The 26522-nt window shown below is 40.7% G+C and overlaps 1 protein-coding gene across 4 annotated transcripts in view; it reads left to right on the forward strand.

The window, feature by feature from the left end:
* Positions 1-26522, forward strand: part of trps1 (trichorhinophalangeal syndrome I) — a 149105-nt gene that overhangs the window by 4658 nt on the left and 117925 nt on the right. For all 4 annotated transcript variants that reach the window (XM_049602435.1, XM_049602438.1, XM_049602436.1 and 1 more), the window contains exon 2: positions 18760-19262. In XM_049602435.1, coding sequence (XP_049458392.1) covers positions 19250-19262 — 13 coding nt within the window. In that variant the 5' untranslated portion in view covers positions 18760-19249. The remainder of the gene's footprint in view (positions 1-18759; positions 19263-26522) is intronic.

The raw sequence follows: 26522 nt of genomic DNA on the forward strand, positions 1-26522 counted from the left end.
TTTGCAGTGAATTAGCTCCTATAGTGTTCAAACATAAGAAGATCAGAAGGGACAGGATGTTTTGTCCTCAAGGTTTTTAAGTATTTTTCTTTATGTGGACCCACAGCTTCCGTTTATTCCTAATTTCTGATCCCATTTATTTATGAACATGAACTGTCTTAACTCTCACTGTTTCCAATAAGCAGGAAAAGATAGCATCTATTAGAGCAATCAGCCGTTATCCATCTCAACCCTGCCTGCAGTTCAGATAAAGGAAAACATCCATTTGTCACGGATAGTTTATTTAAAGAAAAAACCTTTTTGCAAGGCTTCTGGCTCTCTTGGCTCGTAGCTCTGCGGCTCGCACTTCTATATTACCCGGTCTCTTGTTTTGCTCATATCTCAAGGACACAATTGTTTTGAACTTATTTTACTGTCTGGGCGCATTGTTCTGGCTCTTTCACTGCTTTATTGTAGCAGCTTGTAACGTGGGTGATACAGGGATTTGAGCTTATTCTCCTGTTGCAGTTACTGGAAGTCACTCTGGAAAAGAGTGTCTGCTAAATGCCCAAGATGTCATCCCCACTCTCTGTCTGTGGTTAGTACAGCCTTGTTTAGGCTTGAGTTTGTCTCTAATGTCTTTGGTCTTATTTTAGACTTTTAAGTCTGTCTTTTCGACGGCCTGCTTCAGATAACGAGCACATGGTCTTGGTTTGGGGTGAAATGATTCTTTTTTTCCCCTCCGTTTTGTAGTTTTTTTTTTTTGGGGGGGGGGGGGGGGCAGACAACTCCTAAATATGGGACAATTTTTCTCCCTTTGATCTGAGAGTAAATAATCGTTCTGTCACGATACACTGGAGACTGCTAAGTGGTGGTTGAGCAGATATAGCCACCAGTAGAAGGTGATGAGACTATCCTGTTACCAAAAGATTATGTTACCCCACAGCACCTGCTTGTTCTTTGAGTATCAGTTAAATTTCTGAAACGCGCACGTAGATGACATTGGCTCTCTAAATTGTACCAGCAAGATTGGGAAAGCATTTTAATTGACACAACTTTGGCTCCCGAGCCAGTTAACGAAAGCTCACTTGTCTGAGAAACCTGCTGGCTTGTTATGTGATGTGTTATGAGTTGTGAGTTCTGACTGCTTTGACTCAGCAGTGTACTCAACATGCTCATACTTCCTGTGCACCCAGACGTTCTGTTATCAATCACTGCTCATATGAGGTTTTTTTTTTTTCACCTTATGTAAAACACAGCGGATGATTTGCTCCGAGGCTGTGTTTAATTAACTTTAAAATAAATCAAGATCTAATCGAAAATGAGGCGATTGTCATTTGCTCAGTCGTGAGCACATCATCTGCGGTTTCCAGTATGTATAGAGTTTTGTTGTATGGAAAGATTTTGTCACATTTACTACTCAGTGGTAGGTTTTCCGTACCTTCCGTGTTTTGGACAAATCTGACTTTGCGCTTTAACCATACAGCTACAAGTTGTACATTTTCCACAAGTCCCGAATGTTGCGTGTTGCCCTCAGCGTCTGTCTTTCTCCAAGCTACAGGTGTTGTTGAGGTTTAAAGGAAAAAGAGCTGAGACGTTTACGACTGAATGTCATTAGGAGAAAAATGTAGCTTTCCTATAAACAGTTGTCAGTGTCTTGTAAGTAGATGGAGTCTGATCAGATTTTATGTGAATAAAACAGACTTGCATGTGTTTTAAATGTCGCTGTCACACAGATCTTAACAAGAAAAGTTTGGAGGCCCCCGAGTTGTTTGTCTTAACTCTGCGTTATAAGATGCTTTTTATTGAGTCAGCCTTTTCACACTCTGATGGAAAAGTTGAAAGTCAGTTTGATTTACGTCGTCCACTGGCACTGTAGCTCTTGTTGTGCTAATAGTCAATAAAACCCTTCCCCTTAATGGCTTCACATTTGGAAATGGAGGCCCACATTAAAAGGTAAAGTCTAATTACAATAACTTGTAAAGATAAATATTGAGCCAAAACCCGCAGGAGAAAAAAAAAAATCATAAAACGGGAATCAATTTTGCAATTGAGTTGAATTATTGGGGATCTGCCCTTTTTAAATTTTTAATCCTTGCACACTGAATTTCAATGAGATCCAATGCTGCTTTTTTTTTTCTCATAGCAGCAGTATTTTATGAGGTTGTGGTTTGTGGAGTGAACCAAATATACTTGCAGCTGTCACATCAGGAACTCATAGGTGCATTTATCATTTAAATTTTTTGGACATTTGGGATTATTTCAGTCAGTAAATACACAGTAACCAGAATGTTTTGCGCTGTTTGCTTGTATTTCTGCTATCTTTTACGATATTCCCGTTGGTGTCAATAAACACTTCACACGGAGGTGGATGTTTGAGCATGTTTTGCTACTTGCGGACATTTATTCATTTACGGTGTAAAAAACAACAACTTGAAATTGCTTAAAAAGAGTCAAGAGCGAGATCATCCATTACAGTAAACACGCAGCTTTTTTTTTTTGTTTTATTTCTTCATGCCAATGTTTACCTATCAAAAGCACGTACTGTGTTGTGTGAAGCTTTGCTGTCAATAAGGGACACCAAGACGGCGATCTTGAAGTCTGTGTCAGGATATCATCCCCGAAAGACTTCCTTTAACTTGTGTGTCTTTATATGTGGTGTTTCAAATTAGTTTTAACACCTCTAATTTGTCTGAGAATTGAAATAGGATGTTAAAATACACATGGCATGTATTTCAAAGTGATTGTGAGACCTAAACTAGCAGTACAACAATATCTCGAAGTAATTCTGGTCTTCTTTTGAAAAAGAGTTAAGTATATAAATTGTTTGGTTTATGGTTTTCTAAAAGGAAATATTATGAGTATACATTAAAAAGCCAGTGTAGGTACACACATGTATATCATTACTGTATATCTATGGTATTTCAGACAGTATGAGGAGTTAAAGAGGAGATTATACAGAGTGATTGCAACATGCTCCACAATCTGTAAGAAAAGCATCCAGTACATTTTGTATACTGTTGCTCAAGTGTTCCCGTGAGCAGGGCTCCATCTGTAATTTCTTACAATTTTCACCCAGCAGACAGACAGCGAAAATTATCTACGGAAAATGTGACAGTGGCATAAGTGGCCCCCGAATTTGAATGTGATTTATGTTGTAAGCTTCTTTGTGTTGAGGCTGAAAAGGCTGCGGTAACACGCAGATGGAGAGAGTACTGAGCCATTTTCCTCAAGTGCTGTATGCTTAATTCAGCGAGACTTTTCTCAAGTAGAAGTGTTTCTTTTTTTTTTCTTTTTCTTTTTTTATCAAGGAAACAAGTTGGGTAAAAAGTTGTCTCGCTCCAAAGTGAGGGCACAGTCGACTGATCGCGCGCTAAAGACAGTCGTTTGATTTCATGCGTGTGGGAAAATTGCCAACTGTAAATCGGCACATCCACCTGTTCTGTTGTCGAAATATTTTGCACTTTAACAGGTTAGATATTTGTATTTTATCAGCAAGTTGTAATGTGTATTTCATATCACCTTCTCTTTGAGTTTTCTGCAGGATCACTACAGCAGTATTTTTGATGTAGATGTTGTCTGTTTACAGGTGGTTTCAAGCCTTTGTAGCTCAACATATTTCAGTAACATGGCATCTGTTCCAGCTGTGTATCAGAAATGAATCTGAAATGCACAACTTTGCATGTTTACCCTGCAGTATTGGAGAGCATTCATCTCCAGACAGCATCAGCATTGTTGATAGATGGCTATCAGTTACTCTAACAGTCTATCTGCACTTATCTCCTTCTGCTGAGGTCAGAGCTGTCTCATTCGCTGCTCGGTTCTGATTGAAGTGACTCACTGATTGTTTATTTCTGTACTGAAGGTTAACTGTCTGTTCTGTCAGCAGTCAAACCAAGAATCTACACACACACACACACACACACACACACACACACACACACACACACACATACACAGTTAGATTTCATAGCTGATGAATTTGTTTCTTTCTCTCTGTCTGTGTTTCAGTTTTTCCTTCTTCTCTGCAAGCACCTCCTTCGCTCACTCAGTTTCTTTATCTTTAAATCTGTGTTTCTCTTATTCACACAGTTATGCAAGAAAGGAGACAGTTAGTGTCATGTGTGCTTTATCGTACTGTAACCATTGTCAGAGCGCTCCATCGACTTGCTCAGAGATTGCAATTAAGTTTCATTTCGAGTGTAAATGCACACTGACATTTGTTTGCCATTGTGATCTTTCTCAGTCACAATAATATTTGTTTCCAAGATTTGATGTGGCAGACTTTCCTGTGGCAAACCTGCTTTTTCCCCGGCGCATGTCCTGCAGTCATATGGCATTATCTCTAGCTACTTTTTTCTTCAGGCTTTACTTGGATCCCCGTTAGCTGCCACTGAGGTATCAGCTGCTCTTCCTGGGATTTGCGCTAAACAAAACAAACATAAAACAAAATATGTAACACATAGAAAGTCTCAGAAAAACACAACACATTTAATTGAATTGAACATGTATCACTTCTACCTCTTTATTTCATGGATGGGTGTGTTTGTGTTTTTAAATCCCGTGCTTATTTCTGCATGCACATAATATATAAATCCTATTCTTTTAACACCTTTTTTTTGTGTGTGTATGTGTGTTTTCTGTACTGTGTGTGAAATACGAAGCGGTTTGTTTCATTTCTAAAACTGTACTTGCAGCCTTTTTATAACTACATACCTGCCGAGGAGGGGGACTCATTTTTGCTGCTTTTAAATCTGTTGGGCTCCCTCTCTCCACTTGCACACACACTCACACTCACATATACACACACACACACACACACACACACACACACACACACGTCATGCACGCACAGCCCCATTAGTATTGTAGTCTGGGATCTGGCTAAAACATCTGGTGGCTGAGTAACTTTTCAAAGTAGTCTTTGTCCTCACTCTGTGTGCATGCGTGCGTGTGTCTGTCAGTGTGAGTGTGAGCGTGCGTGTGTGTGTTTGTCTGTCTTTGTAATAAGGGGCAGACTTTTTATGGCGTCCCGTCAAATTAAAACTATGATTTAAACGACTAACATGTACGTTCTTTTTTTCATTAAAGCAAATAGCCACACCAGCCTCTGCAGATTTGTTGCATGTGCTTCTGGCTGTGTGGACTGTTTGGACTATAGAAAAAAACAAAACATTAAAATAAAGATTAAGTATGGGTCTACTAACTGTTATTCATGAATGGCCAGTCTGGCCTGTGGTGTTTTTTTTTCATGTAACCCTGCTCCATAGCAGAGAGACAGTGGGAGGAGAACACAGGGAGATATGACACCCTTCCAACTTGTCTCTGGTCCAGCTTGACATTTCTGCCCAGTTCTGAAAGAACCAGTGAAATGTGGTTAGATACAGCTAACTGTCTCACCTGTTCTCTGCAGGATAGGGATGGGCTTGATTCTTCTGATTCTGTTAAATAATCCTGCAGTAGCAGCTTTGGGCTTTAGAGGGTACATCCCTGCAGACAGTTTGAGCTGATGCCCTCAGGGCTTCGCTTCAAACCACATAAACTTTGAAAGAAGCAGGGATTCATCTTCTCTTACAGCAGTTAAGAGTGCTTAATCGGCATATTTAAAGGTGTAGCATCTTGTCCCGGTACAAAAACTTTAGTTCAGTGTGTGTATCCTATATAAGGTGGGGGATTCTTTGATTGTAAAATGAAACGCTTGACTTTGGGCAGTAAGCCACAACCTGTTAGCTCAGGTAGATTTTTTTTCCTTATGTGAACTTCAGTGGCAATTTATCTGCAGTATAATGCTGCAGATGGGCTCGTCTTGGTGGCTGCACAACACTGTTGAATGGTTTTGAATGGTGATCATCAGATCACATTCCTTCAGTCCTGTGTTGAGCTGCGGTCCGTGGATTAGCTCTGTAGGTAGTTATTTATGATGACAAACAAACAGGCCTTTGTTTTACAAAAAAAAAAAAGAATTACAAAGGATATTTTCTAGTGTTCTCAGTCTTCTATGATTGTAAATTGAATTTCTTTGGACATTTGAGGGCCTCACAGTGAGCTTCTGGAAGCTGTGACGGGCATTTGTCAGTATTTTCTGACAGTCTGTGGAACAAGCAATGAATAACCAGGATTAATTAATTGATTAAGAAAAAAAATGATAAGATTAATTGATTTTAGCCCTAGTTGCACGGGAGTGGTATAACTTGGGGACCTGTGGTGATTTGTAATAATTGTCATGGTTGTCTGTGATCTTAACTCCGTGCCAATCTGCCATGTCCGTGAATTGTCAAGTAAAAATTCCAGCTCAACTTACCTACCATATTTTGCCAAACACAGTGGCCATGTGATATATTAGTCCCGTACAAATTGTCATCTCAGGAGGCTCATCTTGCTATACAGCATGGAGACCCATTTGCAGGAAGAGCAAGTTCAAATCCATCAGAAAAGCAACATTACAAAAGATGATGGGATGGATGACGTGACATATTTTCTGTTTTGTTTTTTAAAGGAGTTAGACAGAGTTACAAAGACTGTGCGCATCATCCAGGGGGACAGTGTCAGTAAATTTGAGTAAAATACAGACATTAAGTCCCTTGGTGATATCAGTCCCGTCTGAATTGATAATACCTGTTTGTTGCAGTCCTTATCTGATTCTCACCATTCTCTGTCCTCACACTGGACCTCTCATACTGAAGCTTTGTACTACACAATAAGTATAAAATAATGGATTGTGACTAAGATGTATTTATTTAACATATTCAGGAGTCAAAAATACATTTAGGTATTTGTTTGCAGTAAAATAGACTCAAATTCTCTGCAAACATTGCCGAAATTAGGTTGGTCCGAGACTCATTTTTTAAAATAATTGCACAGACCTAAATGCAACAAAAATGCTACGCTCAAACCTAGTTTTGCAGATTATTGTGTAAGGTAGAGCATCAAAACCACATCGTTTTACCCAGAGCCTCTTTCCCACTGGACAAAAAACCCACTAACACCTTTAACATCTGGCTTTTGCATTTAATGGAAACGGTTATAATGTGCATTCACTCCTGGGACAGATGACTCTGTAGTAGTTACAGGTATTTATCGGTTTTAGCTCAGATAGACTTCGATTGCCAGTGATAGATATATAACACCAGGGTAGATGCGCTCATTTTAGCCCTTCCTCTGGCGCGATGCAAGACCGGCCACCATAAAATACCATCCGCATGTGTCTAAGCAGTGTTCAAGCTTCTTTGTAACATTCTTTTACTGGCCTCCATACTGCTTGCTACTGTTTACTAAACTGTTTTCCTGCCCGTTCATGTCAGAAGAGCATACTCGTTTACTGCTGGCAAAGTGAAAGCAGTGTACTATTTTTAACCGTTTTTTTAGTGTGTAAAAAAAAAAACCTGTATACACGCAGTAATTTTGGTGGAAAAACTACACAAGTAGTTTAGAGTGATAGCTTCTTCAGGACTCACCTTTGGGTCCTCACTGTCATTTGAAGACCACAGAGATTCATGCAATGTGTTGCCATCAGCACGTTCCTTTCTGTGGATAAATAATAATTTTGATGGTCAGCATGTTTTTAAAAATATCTCTGTGGAAGGGGAAGTCTTCTAGTCTTCTGATTGTATTGACAAAAGCCTGCAACAGTCCAGCACTCCCCTTTAAAGGATCTGATAAGTGATGTTTGTCATGGTCAGCATGTGTTTTTTTTTTTTTTTTTTTAAAGTTTTGTCTCTCACGAAAAGGAAACAAAAAAAGGTCTACTTGCTGAGAAGTGTGCATGTGTAACAGTGTGTTTTTGAAGTGTCTGCAGTGTGTGTGTCTGCAGTGTGTGTGTGTGTGTGTGATCAAGTGGATGCATGGATAGATGGATGATGGAGGGAGGGAGGTGGTTCTTTTTTGAAATGGAAATTAAGGGGGCGCACATCTGGGGGTCTTTGAGACTTTTGTGGAGAGGAGAGGAGAAGGTGGGTGTCAGAGGCCCACAGTCAGAAGTGTGTGTGTGTGTGTGTGTGTGTGTGTGTGGGTAGTAAGGGGGTGGAGGGTAAGGGAGAATGGATGAAGAAGAGGGAAGAGGGAAAGGGTAGTTTTTCATTTCTGGGGAGGTAGGAGGGAGGAAATAAGGTGGATGGGATAAAGAGAGGTGTCTGTGGTCAGAGGCAGAGACAAGGAGGGAGGGAGGGAGGGAGGGAAGGAGATAGGAAGTGAGACAAAGGATGAGGAAAGAAAACAAAACTAGGCTGTTAATGTGATAGACATAAGTAGAGTAGGAAAAGGAAATGCTTAAAACAATAAGGTGGATACAGAGTAAGAGAGGAAACAAATAAGGGAAGGAAGGAAGGATGGATGGACAGAAGGACAAATGAGGAGCTCATTTGCATAGACAGAGGAGTGGGAGGAGGAAAAGAGGGGAGAGGAAAGGGGGCAAAAGATCACTTGCTATAGTCGAAAACTTTACGGCTGACAGTTAAATTTACTCCGGGCCTGTGTGTGAGAGTGTGTGTGTGTTGGGGTGGGTGGAAAAGCACAGTGGGGGGCATGGCGTTTGTTCTGCAACATGGCTTTTGGGCTTTTTAGTGCTTCACACACAAGTTGTCCTCTCTTTCTTTAGTGGCCGATTTCACCTAGCTGTGAGAATCTCTCACAGTCTCTAACCTCTTCTCTTTCTCACTCTCAGACGAGTCAGTGAGTTAAATGATTAGATTATAGAGAAGTCAGTTTAGTGTCTGGAGAGCGTTGGCTGGGAGGAGGTTCAAGAAACCCAGGCAGATGACATGCCTTGACAGATCAACTGTAACTTTTGTGATCTCTTCACACGGCCACTCCCTCTGCCGTCTTGTGTTCTCTCAGTCGCTTGGACATCTACAACTTTCAGACCTCTGCAAAACACTAGAAATGTGTGCTTTCCAGTACCAGAGGTGCACTTTATGCGTCTTTACCAGATTTAAATAAAACCTCAGGGGATGTGTCTGTTATGAGATAAGATAAAGAAGGCGCTCCTTGTGTTTTTGTTTTTCAAATAATAAAAAATCTATTCAGGATTAGTTTGGCAAGGTGTGAAGTAGGGAAATGCTCTGGCTTTATCTCGCCTGGTACTTAAAGCAGCTTTAAAATTGGAGTCATGTCTTGAAGGATAAGATAAAACAAGTGCTTTTTGCTTTGTTTTTCGGGATGTATTCCAGTAATATTGCACCACAGGCCCACGACTTCACTTAGACTTTACATGTGGGGTTATGAAGCGGAGTGTTCAAAGAGTCTCTCCTGAATAATTCTGGAGAATGAGGCAGCTTTGACAGCAATGGATGGAAAGAAAAGAGAGTGAAGAAAAACAGCATGTGGAGTGAAAAGTAAAAGATCTGAGCAGATGAGTGAGCAGGCGCATGTTTGGGGCACCACAGTTTAATCTCTGGAATATCAGCAATTTAACACCAGGGTTCTGGGTCAGAAATCTGCTTGTCTGAAGGCAGTTTTTACTTGCCCCCCCTTCAAGTAACACCGAACACTAAAGTTAATCGTCATGAAAAACAACCTTGTTTTAGTCTCCTTGCTCTCTTGCGCCCACATCCTCTAATGTCACCCAACTAAACTCCTGTTTCCAGGATAATTGCTCCTCAACTATTTCCATCATCAGCTCCCTTAAACAGAAAGAATGTGTTCAATTTTTTATTTAACACATGCCCAATCAGGCAGTCCTTACTGTCGAGCCCTGGCTACATACTGTACACTAAAATAATTTTCTGGGTTGCTCTGCCTCCGAAATCGAGAGAAAATCCTTTTGAATAGATTCAATTTGAGGACGAGAGAAGCTTCGCATATTAACCAGCCTGCAGCTCTAATCTCTGCCTCGAAAAGACAGGAGAATGTAGACAGAATCAGATGTAATAAGGTCTGGAGCACACAGTTATAGTCGGGGCTGTTTAGTATTTCGTGTAGTAATTATTTGCTACAAAAATCAGATTCACTGGGCAAGTATGTGTGCACATACAGGGAATTTGATAGGTTGCCTTACATACATGAGATAGGTGGATATGCCGGTATATACTGTGTATACAGCATGCAAATACGGCTTGTAGAATCAAATTGTGAATCCGAATTATAACCCTTAACTATGTGAGGAATGATTCGGGTCTGTAGCGTCAAGCCAGGTTCTCTATCTCTTTGCAAATCAACAACGCATCATTGGAAACATTCCTTGCAGCTGTCCAGAAAAGGGAAAGATGCTCCGGCATTCAGTCACTAGATCAGATTTGTAGATTTACTGAAGAATTGTTTCAAAGGGAAGTTGATACCTCTTAAGCAATGCAAGTGTCTTTGATTGAGAAATATTAAAGAATGTTTTCACTGCTGTGCAAATTCTGCATTAAAGTAATGACACTGACTCAGTGTGATAGTGTGATCATGTTTGGCTTTGATTTTTGATTAAAATCTAGTTTTTGACTGGAGTCCAGCCCTGCATTGACATCACTGAGGCCCTGAAACCTCCCAGTCTCGCTTCCCGGTAGTGTTCAACAGGGAAACGCTGCTTCACTTGGCCGGCGTGCAGATAGAAGGGCTCTGGAAAGGAATATAAAGTCAACATTGTGGGTTGAAAATGTTCCGTTGTGTGTCTGTACGTGTGTGTGTGCGCGCGCGTCTTAAGTTTGTCCAGACATTTTTCCCGTCGGGCCGGCCGCTTGCAGGAAACGTCCGATTCTCCAGGAGTGGAAAGTGTGTGTGTGTGTGTGTGTGTGTGTGTGTGTGCGTGTGTGCGCGCATGAGAAGGGGAGAGTTGTGTTGTGAGTGTGTTGCAGTATGTGCATGGTCTAGTGTATCACCCTGTTTCTGTCTGTGGATGTGCGTGTGTGTGACTGACGTAATGTTTGAGCTTACCCAGACAGAGACAAACCAAACCCTGACACACACACACACACACACATCCAGGGGTGTGTGCATGTGTGTGTGTATGTGTGTGTTTAAAATAATCAGATATGCTTGGCAGACTAGCGCAGGCTGGTGAGATGTATGTGTGTAATGTGTGTGTTTCTGGCAGAGCTGAAGTTTGTTTTCCGTATTTTGGGGGGAAAAAAGACAGCTAGGCGAGCGTCAACAATCAACATGTTGATTTATGCAGCTACTAGTTCCTTCCATTACGCCTACATCCAACACTGAAGCGGAGTTTGTTCTCCATTATTTTTGATGTATGAGAGTCTTAGCTGTGAAGAGCAAGGTCAAAATCAACAGTCCCATGTTGATTTATGCAGCTCCCAGTTTCCTGCTACTATCGTACATCAAGGCGAGACATTAACACCGTCCACACAGGCGAATGCAGATACTGTCTCGACTGTGGTTGGTAAGTTTGACTCCTCTACCAGCCACAGCAGCAGTTAACCAAACTGAAACAAAAAAACATTAACTCTCTGACCGGAGCTGCAACTTTGGAAAGCAGACAAAAAACTTTTTCACAAACTTAAAATCTTTAATAAATCCTTGAGTCATTTATTTGTTCCACTGCCAAACTTTGTGCAGTTTATTTTAGTAAATAAGCTGAAAAGTGATCTTACTTTTTTAAGAGGTGCACTTACTTTAATTATCTAATGTTTAAAATGATGGTAAGCAAAGTTTCAGTTCCCCTTTTCAGAGTTATAGATGGCAAATAGTAAAATGTGTGGGGCCAATATGAGCTGTTACGGAAGTCTTAGATTTGATTGATTTTCTTAAAACGGTTCTGTCACTTAAATTTCTGGGGGTGTCTGTATTGCCTAGTGGACTAAGGTGCATACCATGTAATCACTGTCATTGCTTAGTCTACTTGTTGTTCTCTCCCCATCTGACATCTGCTATACCAGGACTATTCAACTCCAAGAAGCCTCCAAGTGGCCCAGCACACATAAATCTGATATACCTGCCTGACAAAAACTACATGTAGGGTTTGAAGGTAGCTACGAGTGAGCCATCTTGCTCCCTTCTTATCTGTGTTGAGTTACATATGCGCAATCCCAATAGGGCAGGATGTATGGATTGATATAGCGACACCGCCCGTTGTATATTTCACAAGATGTGTTCTCATGTGCAGTCTCGACCACGCTTAGTTGCTTTTTAAAACATCATGGCTGTGGTCGAATAGTCAAAAAATATGTCCTGTGTCTTATCCTGAATGCTTTTCTTTGACCTTGATGGAAAAAGTCATGAGGCAAGGTGTGTGTGTGACTGTGTGTGTGAGGGAGAGAGGGAGTGAGATTCTGCACATTGTGAAGTGCCTGGGCCAGGTATGTGACCAAAAACTGCTCGCTGCTGAAAATGTTTGGCCCTTTTACATTTCCTTTTTTTCAAATCCGGCCCAATTGAATTTATCAAATGGCCCCATACTATACTGTCAATTCTTAAATGAAGGCAAAATACCTAAAAATAGTCCCAATAAAACAACAAAAAAAAGTCCTATTTCTAAAACCAGTGGGTACATTTTAACATATCTGAGTGTTGTGCATGATGCCTCGCCCTCCAGATCTGGAATCTCTAATTATAGGTCTAATTTCACACTCCACAAAAACAAGTGGACTGATACCATTCCTCTGATTGTCTAATAGGCGCTAAGAGGCTCTAAGAGGAACATATCTGTTACAGAGGAAGTGGCAGTGTGTCAGCACGTGCGTCTGTGTCAGAGCAAAACTTAAAAGCTCTGGGCGTTGCTTACAGTAATGAAAAGACAGACCACTCCCTCAACTTCAACCTCAGCGGCTGAAAGATCTGGTCGATCAAGATTTGCGATTGATGTCGTTCACAAAAGATTAAAATCACTGGCATGATCCTGTTATGACAACAAGGAGTTTCTGCTTTGCTCTATTGTTGTTTGTGTCGACTCATGCACTGAGAGCAGCACTCCACATTTTGGAGCCAGAGCAACTTGACAAGACAGCAAACCAAATCTGTGTATACAACATCTGATGAGAATATTCAGAAATGGACATGATTACAGATATAATGCACGGCACAAGATGCGCGTTTAGTTCATGTCAACACAAGTGAAGTGATTATGATCTTTGCAGCATGGAAATGCACACTTAACTCGATAACTGCTATCAGCTTTAATTAGTGTTGCATCCAATGAATTACTGAATTATTTTCTGGTTTAATCAATTAATTGTTTGGTCCATACGATAACAGAAAATTATGAAAGATGCCATTTACAGTTTTATAGATACAAGCAGCATCAGCATCTTCAAATAGTTTATTGTGTTTGAAAAATTTGAGATGTTCTGATACCAATTTTTTCTGCCTGACGCAGATTCTCATTCCTGAACTTGCACATCAGCTGATACTGGGTGCCAATGCAATACCATTGCATTAAAGAATAAATAAATAAATAACAGCTGTACACCACTAACCCCGTATGGATGTGACATGATTGCTGTTATTGTTGTTTGGTGTTGTTCAGGTTTAATCCTCTGTAAATCAGGAACCAATACATTCAGTGAATAAATGCCACAGAGCTTTCTCAATAAAGAAAATAAAAAATCTAGTGTCACCCTGCAAAACAAAAGATTTGCATACTGTACACATCTTTTTACCAGTCAGACTTTCCGGTCTACAATTCGGCCAAATTACTGACATTTTGCTAATGGCTAATGTTACGCTATTTACTGGCAAACGGGAGCTGCCAGTGTCTGCATTATGCAACTTACTGTCTAGGCTACTGTTTTAGAGCAGCAAGAGAACATTTATTTCTATGTAATTTTATCCGAATGTGAAATTACTTTAAAGTTAATTTAAAGTTAACTATTGATAATCACTTGGTATCACTTGATCGGTGTATAAGTTCGCGTACTAGTCGTTACCTGATCCAGCATTTTAGGCAGCATTGGAGGCTTTCCTGATTCTGGTATCAAAACAGCTCTACGAAAAACCATCCAAAATGCAGAAATATTTCATTTTCTGTCAAATCAAAGCAGCAAATACTCACATTATGTGAGCTGGAACAAAGGAATTGTTGGCCTTTATTACATGGAAAAATTAAAATATCGATTAAGTGACTAATTCTGTTTGCTCTGCTTTCATTTGAACTGTGAATTCCAGTCTCCATTCAAAAGAAACTCACTGGGAATATTCTGTAACCGTAGATGGTCATCAGTACACTGTTTCGACATGGACATCAGCAGTTAGTGTCAGCTGCTCCTCAACTGCTCACAGTGGGGTCTGTTCTCTGACATGTCCTCCGCTGGGAGCTATCATGTTAGCATTTCCTAGCCAATATATAAAAACTGTATTGTTTCATATTTTTCCTCGTCCATCAGTCCACAGAACAGAAAGCTGTTATAACATAGGAGCTGTCAGGAACTGACCTTACGTGGCATCAGTATTGTTATAGTAGTCTCTGGGGTTACCATGACAACCGTATAGGTATAGCTGTTTATGTAGAGAAGATACACTTTAATGAACCTATAGAAAACAATGCTTTTTTGTGTTTTTAGCTCACGGTGTAAATTTTAAGCTCATATTTGGAACATTTGAAAGGCTTCTGGTAATTTCATAGTGTGTTTAAAGGATCAATGGAGAACAGATGTATCCCCCTTTCCTCTGTTTGCCTGCTCTTTCGCCTCGTATTCAGCTTTTGATGTTAAATCCATGTTGCAGTAGTGATGAGTCAACAACTGAGAAAAAAAAAAGAAGAGACCTACTTTAGCTTTTCTGCCTGTCTGTGTATCCAGGGCAAACATAGCTGTGCTGTAACTTCAATTGACAGTCGTCCTGTTTTTAGCGTTCAAAACATTAAAACAAGCAATTACAAGCAATTGAGAACTTTTAGACAATTTTAAAACAAAATAAATATATGCAAATGCACTTTGATTTCTGATTACCCCAGATGATTAATGTATCTGGAACAAAGTAAAGCAGGCACACCCAAAACAACAATAACTTTCAGATGTGGCATGTAATCATGTTCTTTTCAGATGGAGCTTCGCTGTACAGTTTAATATCTTATTTCTGTCTTGTGATTGGTCGGAGGTGAACCCACAGTTGTGTAACTTAAAAACCAGCAAAAAAAAAAAAATCATCTTCATCAGATCTGTCTGTCTGCTTGTGATATCTGATTTGCTGTCCATCTTAAATATTTCTTAAAAATTTTTGGGCATCACGCTTTGTGACTGTAAAATACAAACAATCAAAACAACTGCACAAACCTATCATTTTCTTATGTAGCGTTTGAACAAAAAAGCAGTGTGGTTTCCTGTCTGTCCAATGAGTAATTGATGGAATGTGGAACTAAACTACACAACATCTAAAAACAAACCAACATGCAGCATTGAAAAAAAAAAAAAAAAAAAAGAAAGAAAGAAAGAAAGCCGGCATATATGTTGGCCGGACTGTTTGTTTGTGTTGATACAAGATAAAGCTTTATTAGTACATGCAAAGATCAGCGTTGTGTGTTTGAAATCCAAACAACAAATCTGACTAAAATAATCCATTTCAGATGGAACAGTTGAGTTGCGTATGAAACAATGTGCTCTCTGTGCTCTAATTGGTGGAACATGGAGCTTAACTCTGTCTACATAACATCTAAAAACGCAGCGAGACACATCAAAAAGGCCTTTCAAAGACAATCATTTTCTGGGGACAGTGGGGGGAAAAAAATCCCTGAAAGATGAGGAAGAAACAAGCATAATTAGTTTGACCACCATGTCATTCGAAACGGCATTAGCAATAACAAATCAGAAAACAATAAAAGATGAGAACAAAGATAAATTAAAGGGCTTGTGTTTCATGGTAAAAATGATTGAGAATGAATTTGATGGTTGTCAGCGTGCATGTGCGGTGCATGTGTGTGTGCGTTTCGGTGGCACCGTGACAGCTTAGCATGTGTGTATATGCGTACATGCATGGATATCTGTGCGTGTGTGTGAGCGAGAGAGTGGGTATTTGTGTGTAATCATGTACGTCAGGCCGTCATGAATGGTGTGTTTGAGACAGAGCGGAGTGTGGAGTTCCTCGGGCTGGACCAAATTGGAAACAGAAAAACAAACATTCCCTAGGAACCCCCGCTCTCCATCTCCCCCCGCCACCCTCCCCCCCTCGTCTGCCGGCTAGTGGCGCAGTCCAACCTGTCTGGGACAATGTAACGGTCTATAGTCGGACCGGACCACACACGTTCGTGGAGGGGGGTCGGAGCGCAGGAGGAGGCGGCGGCTGTGGTGGTGGCGGTGGGGGTGGCGGTTGGGGGGGGGGATCTCAGCCATAATGACAGTTGGAAAAACAGACAGAAGAATTATATGAAAATGACGGAACGTTCAGTGATGGATTGATGGGATTGATGGAGTGATGGAGAGGGGAGGAAAAGTAAGACGGAGAGTTGAAAGTTGATGGACGTGAGTTGTGGGAACGAGAGTTGTTACGGCGAGAGAAACGGAGATGGGAATGAAAAAAAAGTCATTGTGGAGGAATAAAGAAAAAAGAGGATAAGGAGAAAAACAGAGGGGCAGGGAGAGAGCGATTGAGTAAATGAGTAAGCAGCAGCCCGACTGAGTCAGAGCTCCACAGGGAAAATATTTAGAGTCACACTCACTCTTTAAGAAAAAGAAAACTTCTCTCTACCCTTTTCTTTTCCTGTTGTGAGTACTACTAATGAGTAAGTCGCCCTCCAGTTATTCTTTTTTCTTTCTTTGCGTTCTCGAAGAAAAGCCTTCCTACTTTCTTTCAGCTGTAACAGCTAATGCTATTATGTGGTCAATCATGTAATAACCGGAAGCATGTGTCTGTGTGTATGTGTGATCAGTGTAATTTCACAGTTGGGATTTTACAGCCCGGGGAAAACAACATCACAGTGAACGAGAACGATCTCAGTGTTTGTTTGTGTGTTTGCATTTAGTCGTAGTGCGCTCAGTTAAAGCAGTGAACTCTCAGATGTTCTCACTGAAGACACTCAGCAAGGTTAAACGGGGACTTGTGATGTGTTTCATCTCAAACGTCTACCTTGCATGTTTGTATCCTCAAAAACACTGTTTTAACTCACTGTTTTAAGATGGGAGGGTCTTTCAAAATGACTCATAATTTCAGTAATGACTCATAATGTGCTTTACTTTTTATGTCAGGGAGCTTTTTTGTTTTTTCTTTTCAAACAGCAGATATCCCTTCTCAAATAGTGACACACTCCAGCTCTGAAATAGTGGTGGCTGATGTGTTAATTTTCGATCTATAATCCAAACAAAGTTAAAACTGCATGTGGATGTGGTCAGGCCCACACTGAACCAGGTAAACCGCTCAGCAGGTACACTGAGGCGTCAGCTTTTTTGTTTCTTCTTTATTTACTTTACATTTAAATATAAAGTGCAGTCGTGCAACTTGTAGCAGGAATATGAAATTAATAGTTCTGGTATTTCCATGGAGAGATGGTTTGATATGCACAGCCTCAGAATACAGAAGATAAAACTGTGGCTTTATTAGCAACCAAGAAAGTTCCAAATATAGACTCTGCTCTGAAGTGTGTGTGTGTGTGTGTGTGTGTGTGTGTGTGTGTGTGTGTGTGTGTGTGTGTGTGTGTATCTCGGACTCTCTTATCCACTACTGATACACACACCTACATGCCTGCACACACACACAGACACACACACTCGAGTCAGACTGACCCGAGGAAACGGCTTTGTATAAATACAGACTCAGATTTAGATTTGCGGTGAGAGGGAGAAAGAGGCAAGATGGATGGAAAGAAGAAGAAGGGGTGGCAGAATGAGAGAAAGAAAGAGAGAGAGAGAGAGGAGTGGTATAGACAGAGAGGGTGGGGTGATTTTTGCGGTTGGGGCAACAAAAGGGGGAACTGAGAACTGGAGAGTCTGACATTTAACACTAGAATTACCGAATTAGAAAAAAAAAGCAATCGTCAATGGTCACCGCCTCTGGAAATTTAATATGCGTTAATTAATTTCTATATTAATTCCTGGAAGTTGCCCATTAATGATGGCTTTTTTTCCTGATTCATAAAACAATCAATATTTATTTAGAGCGAATAAAACTTGTAGAAACACAGAAAGAGTGAAGTTGTGAGCTGGTGCCACTGATTGCTCCCACAGGCTGTAATTGTTTTCTAATTTGAATTAATTCCTCGGGGTATAATTAGTGGTTTTTGTGTCACCAATTTATTGGCAGCACACTGTACTGAACACTATATTTAAAGTATTTTTAGCCGGCCAAGTACGATACTACCAGTATTGTTTTAGCTGCTATTAGACTGCGCCAACGTCCATAACGCTCCCCTCCCTTCCACTCGCACACACAAGCTTGTTCTGAAAGGTATGTTCTATTAATTGAACTCCCTTGAGTGTGGCCTTGCTCACTACATGCTTTTTAGAAAGGCGGATAGTTCACAGCTTTCAAACACATTCCTTTTTTTTTTATAATTGCGGATTTTAGAGAAAAATATGAAGGGGAAGAAATACTAATGCAGTAACAGGCTTCTGGTTGATGCTTTCTCTTTTCAATGGCACACATATTTTTGACGTTTACAATACAAACCCAGTGGCTTGGCTTTATCCCGGGGCCTTAAAACAATCTTCACATGTGGAAGGCGTTGTCAGCTGTCAGCTATGGTGATAAAACAAAATTGGTACAATTAGAGAGTTTGACTGGCTGAGGTCTCAGCAGGGCACTAAATATTTTTGCGTATTGTGCACCTTTGATCAGCCGGTCAATTTGGATGTCTAAAGTTTGGACAAAATCGTTTCCCGTAAACGTAAAATATGGACTGAATGCCTGACGTCTGGCTCAAATATGTTCCAGTAAATGTTGCAAAATGTGCTGGTTTCTAACGTTATTTGTCTTTCTGTCATTTTCCAGGTTGTTAAGGTGATGGTTGACTCTGACAACCGTGACTGAGGACCTAAACCAGAACCCAAGAAGTAAAAAAAGGACCGGACAGCAAGGAGGGCAGCCTGCATAGCACTTCTTACACGGATCTACAACACACTTGATCAAACTCATAGCTGCCTTGCACAGCTGTTAAGTATAAGAGGAGCACCAGCTCTGGACCAAAGGTAGCTGATGCTACGTGGAGTTTAAGACCTTCTTGAACAAAAGTCAAAGAAGCTTTTTGCTTCGATGTTCATGGACCTGAGTGGAGTTACGTGGACCTGATAAAGAAATGGAGGGATATTAGTTTGGGCCTGACGCCTGGTTTCTGCTTCCCATTATCGTGTGGAGTACAGAGGGCCAGTAGCCGAACTGTTGGCTGCTGCTGGACGGACCGTCGCGGGGCAGGGTCGAATTGTGCCGCTTCAACAGAGCTGATGCCAAGGCCAGGAGTCAGCCATGATGTTTTTATAACCTGATGATCAGCAGAGGTAGGACAAAAGGGTCTTAATGTAGCCGTATATATTTTTGCATTTTCTCTCAGTATTATTGCTCTTAACTTTAATATATTATCCCCATCACTAGGATTATATAATACATAAATAAATAAATCATTTGACAAAATAAAATACTTAATTTTACTTAATTTTTGTACAAAATAATGTGTTTAAAATTACACATCTGCATGTTTCAGTCACATTTAGTACAATGACGGAATCATATCCCTTATTTTTCATGTTTTTTTTTTTAATATATTCAGTCCTTGTTATTTAAGTTATTTTATCAGGTGTGTATTATTATTTATTGTCAGAAATAACAAGTAATTATTGTTTATTAATCAACAACATTTTTGCATTGTTCTTATTTATGTTGGGTTAAAGAATACATGTCAACATTGTGACGCCACATTGCAACAATTCTATTTATTATCTGAGGCAGTATGTGAGTGTTGGTGTGTTTGTGTGTGTGTGTGTGTGTGGGCGTGCTTGAGTGCATTTTGTTTCTGTTTTGTTTTTTTTTGTTTTTTTTTAGCACAGTGAGTCATGATTTTGTTTAAACTTTAAAAAACAAATGAACACAAAACTACATGCATCATTTGTTCGGATGAAAGATAAAAGTTTTGATCAGTATCTCTCTCTCTCAGAGCTCCGGCGGCTCGTGGGGCTCAGTAGATTAGCGTTATTGCCTTTAGCCAGAGTGGGTGCGGGGGGTAGTTTGCTGAGACTAAACGACTGCTGATAAAATGGCGTTTCTGCAGAGCAACGGTGCTGTGAGAAGTATTATGAAAAGCTGCTCTTAGTCATCACGGCTGGAGGAAGTGACTGTGTGTTAGCTGCCTTGCTTGTGAGGGTGGAAAACTGTTTGTATGATTATTATCAGGAAAAAGCCTATGACATCACAGAGCGATTGACTCTTAACCAAATGTTACCTGCTCCTCCATCATGCCTACTTTGCAGTAAACAGGGAACAGAACTCATTAGTAGCTTACATTGTGTAAAGTCTAGTGGTAGCAACTTGGTCAGCTGTTTGATCGGCTGGGTAGGATCGTATATGTACTTAGAGCAAAATATGTAAGTAATTGTTACCAGCCGTGTCTTCTTAAGTGAGCCTCTCTGACATAACAGTTGATTCTGCTTTGCAAATACTGTAACATGTACTGCGCTGGTAGTGATCACAGGTATACATGTATCTAAAGACGTTGCTGGATCGGTGATCATGAGCGTCCAATTACAGGATGTCAATTAGATGCTTTTGTGCCTGTTAATTAAATGTGAAGCTGCATTATTTGTTCGTGACGTCCTGAGTGTTTGAATTGAACAGGTCAGCGTTTCTGTAGCTGCATGCGTTCATGCACCCAAAAGCACACGGTTTATTGTACTACAGGAAATGCAAATACCGTTGAGGTTATTATGTAAGTGTGCACAAAAAGCTGGAGTGGTTTGTGGTGTAGAGTACATTATAACTATGGCTGTGTGAATTTTCTATTGTTTCTGTTTTGAAATACTATATGCGTTGTGCTGCCTGCCTGTGTGTGTGTGTGTGTGTGTGTGTGTGTGTGTGTGTGTGGGCGTAAAGCGAGCACGATTTTGTGTGTAAAGTCATTTTATTGAGTTATGTTGTGAATGGAAAAAAATCCTTCACTCTGTGCTTGTGAAAGACAGCGTGAGTTTATGAATTTTAGTTAAATAAGCAGTTCATGTAGCTGTTAATACAGTAATGTGCTGCGTAATGTGCCACACCATGTTTTGCTGGATTGGGGCTGTTGTGAAAATGTGCACACACGTACACAGACAGTTTGATTTTTTTTAATTTTTTTTTTTTTAAGTTTGGACACACACACACACACACACACACACACACACACACACACACACACACACAGAACTGCTGTGTTATCCTCCTCTACCGGTGTCATCACGCTGAAGCGCTTTCTGCCTGTTTCCTTTCTTTTTCTCACACACACACTCATGCTTTTTCTTGTCTTGCCGCCTCGACAGTTTTCATTGTGAACTGTTTCTGATGAAAAAAAATTGTGCAACTGTCCGCAGTGAGGTTTCTGTATTATCCACAACAACTGGGACATTGTTTCTGGAAAAAGATTGTTGAGTAATTTTGTCAGTGCTTTGAAACAAACGTTCATTTACTCTGATTATATTGAGAGATGGTGGCAGAGGTCTGAGAGAAGAACTTCCTAAATTCTCCTCTTATATATCGTAAACTATCTGTAAGGCTAAATACAATTAGTGCTAAGTGGGAGAATGTTTTTGTGTGTCACTTGGGTGAACTGACCCTTTAAAGACGATTGCAGGGAGGTTCATCAACCTACTTTGCGTGTGACCTTGCTATAAGTTTGTTTGTTTTAAACGGCCTTTATTTCTGTATTTAAATTGAGTTTTGGTGCTGTTTGTACAGCAGTATATGGCACTGGGTACAAGCGTATGAAGCCTTTTTTGCACACATGAGTGCGGGCATATGTGCATGCGTGTTTGTATGTGTGTGTGTTTGTGTATGTTTTTCATTATGTGGTATGGTGGCTTTGCTTGGTGATGTTATTCAGCAGGGCGGATTGCTTTGAGCTGCTTGATGCTTTTAGCTGTGGTCTGTGTTTGTGTGTGTCCAACTGTGTCTACACATGTGTATGTTTGCATGCCTCCATCTGTGTGTATACACACGCGCTTGCACGCACACTTGTGTTTCTGTGTGTGTGCGTCTGTGTGTGTTGTGGTATTATAAAGTCTTTGATGTACTAGTACAAGTCAGATTTGGCCGATTTTTTTTTTTTTCAGAGTTTTAGAAAACTGAGGAATGTTGAGTAGAGACAATTCAGTCAGGCCCACAAGCAAGTTTGACTCTCATGCTACACACAGACACTCTCACACACACAAACACACACACACACACACACACACACATTACTAAAACATTGAGGAGTTTATTTCTGTGATGTAGTGCCCCACAAATGAGTTTCGCTCCTCTGAGGCAGACAGTCCCCATGTGTTTTTTTTCCTCTTTCCTGTCTTTTCTTTCTCTCTTTCTGTGTCATCCTCTCACTGTCTGTCGCCCTGGATCTTCCTCACACAAACACCAAAAGTCACAGCGGAACCTGGTTTAGTAGAAAATGTGTCATTGTATGTGTGTGAGCTACCCTTTGACCTGTTTGCACAAAATGGGTCAACAGGTAGTTCATTGTGTGTGTGATGATGATCTCATCTTCTCACAACTTAACAGCAGGTGTTCTCACACTAAAACGCACACACACTCTACTTTTCTGTCAGTGTTTCATTCTGTGTGTGTGTGTGTGTGTGTGTGTGGGATGGCAACAGCTACCCATTCATCATTCTGTACAGAGGGCATTAAACCTCTGCCCCTCCTGCATGCACACACACACACACACACACACACACACACACACACACACACACACACACACACACATATGCACGCACACAGCAAGTTTTTCTCTTTGTCCCCCAGATCCTAAACAACAATTAATTCTAATTAATTCCAATTAAGGCTTATTAATTATGCCGACAGAGATTAATAAAGGAGGCTTCACCAGCTGTCATAGCAATTAATGACTTAATTTGTTGGTTTGTTAATGATCGACTTCTTTAAAGGGTACAGAATCAATCAAAGATCAAAGTGACAGATGTGTGTGTGCGCGTGTGTGTGTCATGCTCTGTATGGGTTTCGGTTTGTGTATGTGTCTCCTTACATTCTTGTGTTATAGTTATTTTTTATGTATGAAGGCAGCAGACTTTGTTGTGTAATCACTCATCACTCAGTCACTCAACAAACACAGTCGTCTTGCTTTCAGGAGTCAAGCATAATGCAGTGCATCATGTTCATCACTTTAAAGATCTTTTTGGGGTACTTTTCACCTTTATCGGACTGAGGAAAGTGTAGTGGATAACTGGAAAGGGGGGATAGAAGGGTATAAAATAAACAAAGGCCCAACAGCTGGAATCAAACCAGGGATATTGCAGTTGTGTGGCATGTGCTGCAACCATTGGGCTACCAAGGTGCTCCATGTTCATCATGTTATGCATTGTAAGTCTAATCAACTGTGTTGAGGAGTTTACCCAGAAACTTGCCCCACCTAGCAACAGCTTTACTTTGGCAGGACTCATGCTAAATTCATGTTGAACCACTCTACCTTCCTCCACATACACGTGTCTATTCTGACTCTTGGGCCACGTCCATGCGGCGCCTGCGTCCCCAAAGCTAGCCCCAGCACTGCTAACTAGAGCTCATTGTCAGACCAGATTGGTCCCAAGTTTGCAGCCGCAAAACCTTGTCAAATCTGGCAACCATATATGGACCAGGCCTGCTTCATATTTGGATGGAACAGTCAACTAAGTGTTGGGCTGACTGTGCCGACACACAGCACAGTTGACACGACTTGGCTTCTGATCTGCTCGGTGATTTATAATCAGTCTGTATAATGTTGCAGTAGCTTGTTAGCCAGTATTGGCCTCCAGCTTAGAGTGTGTCTTATAGCGTTGTCTAATTAAGTTAAGGCATTACGCTAATGCAGGAAATATGACATATACCACAGAGCGTATTTCCTGACCTGCAGTGAACAGTACAGAAAGATAATTGTTTAAGAGAAATAGAACGTTAATAGAGATGTAGGTAGAGAAGTTGCTCTGAAACATGTTGATACCTGACTGTAACTAAACTGTGTGAAACGATAAATCAGATATTCAGCCTGAGCTCTGTGTACCTCTCATTCTGCTATCAAGGCAGCAGGAATCTTTTTATTGAGAGTTTAACTTTAACACCTCCGAAATTCACCCTCTCCTCCCATCCACCTGTTAGTGCACTTTGTCTGTAGGGAAAACTTAACACAGCCAAAACTGACTGGCATTTGTTGGCTGTTTGGTTTGTTCATTTTCCACCACTGGTTTCAGGGGTGCTTGGGTTTTTTTTTTTTTTCATTCATGGGAAAAACTCCATTAATCAGATTAAGAACGGTAACCAGGCAAAGCAGGAGCAATGGACCCAACCTAGTTTTCAGAGCTTCGACCAATTTATCTTCCTCTCTGTCTGTTTCTGTGTTTGCAACAGAGTTGGGGTTGAAATCCATTAATCAGATTAGGTTAGCAACTGACCACATAGCCAGAGGGAGACCAGACCCCAACTAGTGGTGCGGTATTTCAGTGTTATTACACCACAGAATTATACTCCAAGCCTGCTCCCTGTGTGTTTCTGTGTGTGTGTGTGTGTGTGTGTGTGTGTGTGTGTATGTGTGTCTGTGTGTGTGTGTAAGCCAGAGAATTCTGTTGTATGTAAATCTGTGCGCAAGTCTGTGCATATTTGCATGTGGATCTATGAGACTCCAACAGTTATGTAATGCTGATAAAAGAGCTAGTAAGGTGTGGTCCCACTCCCAAACACACACCCTCGCTTGAGTGTGTTCAATGATGGAGTTTTTTTTATTACTGACACACACATGCCAATTACTGCTTATCAAAAGGGTTCTCCTGCTGTCTATATCTATTTGTCTTTGTGCCTGTTTGTGTGTTCTTCCCAAGCCATTAGACGTGCGTATGTGTCACTACTTGCTCCCACGATAACCCTTGCTACACCCATTCACCAATAAATTTCTTCTTTAAGGATGTTTGCTTGTGTGCGAGGCTACCTGTTTGTGTTTGTGTGCGTGCAGCTTGTGTGCGCCTTCGCCTGGGTGTGCGCAGATGTGGGTGTGTGTTTTTTTTTTTTTGTTCAGTTTGGCTACAACAGTGTGTTGTAGCCAAGTGAACAAGTGTTAACAAGCTCTGTGCAGACTGTATTTATTTAATCCATATGCTGGTGAACCATACAGCTGTGTGCTGCTCCTGGTATGTCTGGAAGGAAAAATCACTCTGCAGTCGCAGCCTTGTCTGAGGTACAGAAATTATTGCCAAGTCAGCTCAAATGTGGCTGCTTATTTTGTCAAAAACTCACACTGTGATTTTTTTTTTATGCTTAAAGGAGCACTTTGCTGATATTCAAAATTTTCTACCATGTATTAGTCATAGGGATGATGTGCCTTTACTGACACTACTTGTAGATGCTCTCTTTATGGCTGCAGCTTGAATGTGGCTGCCTATTTTTGACATAAACTCATACTTGCTTAAAGGAGCAGTGTGTAAAATTTAGTGGGTTTTAGTGGCATTTAGCGGTGATGATTTCAGATCACAACCAGCTGAACCTTCACTGTTTATTGTTGGAGGTTCTTACCAGGAGCCGAATTATCCACAGAGGTCTCCTCCTCTCCAAAACAAATGAATTCAGTGACTTAAACCAATAAAAACACAGAATAAAGCAGTTTCACGTCACAGATAAGTGTTTTTCTGATGCTGTTTAGCATGTATCAGATGGGACGCTAGCCTAGCACCAGCTAATGTGCACTCACCTTTTTTCTCTGATAACTTAAGATCCAGATGTTCATTAAGTTTCTACTGGAAGCTGAAATATCCAATGATGTGTGTTCCTCTCCAAAACAAACAAACCCATTGATGTAGACAAGTAAAAACACAGAATAAAGAAGTTTCACATTGAAACATAAGTGTTTTTTTTAAGCTTCTAGTCATGGATAAGCCGCTAACTACAATGGCCAAACCAAAATCGTGAAAACATAAATGGCCCCATCTAGAATCTGGGTTTGATTTGTCCATTCTGGGCTACTGTACAAACATGGCAGTGCAACATGGCAATCTCCATGGACGACCCCCTTCAGCTCCCTATGTAGATATAATGGTTCATTCTAAGGTAACAAAAATGCAGTAATTCTAATTTTCAGAGATGATACACTAAAGATAACACACTTACTGTATTCCATTTCTGCTAATATATCCCCCTAAATCCCACACACTGAGCCTTTAAAAGAGCACATTGCTGATAGTCCTTTTTTTTTACCATGTATAAGTCATACTTGTGGTTGTTCTCTGTATCACTGTAGCCAATTTCACCTTTCACTTACATGTCCTGACATCATAGAAAGAGTTTGGCTGAGATCAGCCAGCTTCCAATTATACATGCACAGTGGCTTTTATGGTTTACTTCACATTTTATAACATGTTGTCAGGATCTATGCAGATTTGTGTGAGCCAGAGTCCACTGCCGAGGAAATGCAACAAAGACAGGCAGAGCCTCAGGCTGCTGCTGATAGTGCTTCTGCCAATTCGGCAGCACCAGCTCCGCTACCCAAGACGATAAAGACAGAGCTGCTGGGAGCTGACAGGCTAGTGGCTAGCGGTGCTGCT

This window comes from Epinephelus fuscoguttatus, linkage group LG17, assembly GCF_011397635.1.
Source record: "Epinephelus fuscoguttatus linkage group LG17, E.fuscoguttatus.final_Chr_v1".
NCBI lineage: Eukaryota > Metazoa > Chordata > Actinopteri > Perciformes > Serranidae > Epinephelus > Epinephelus fuscoguttatus.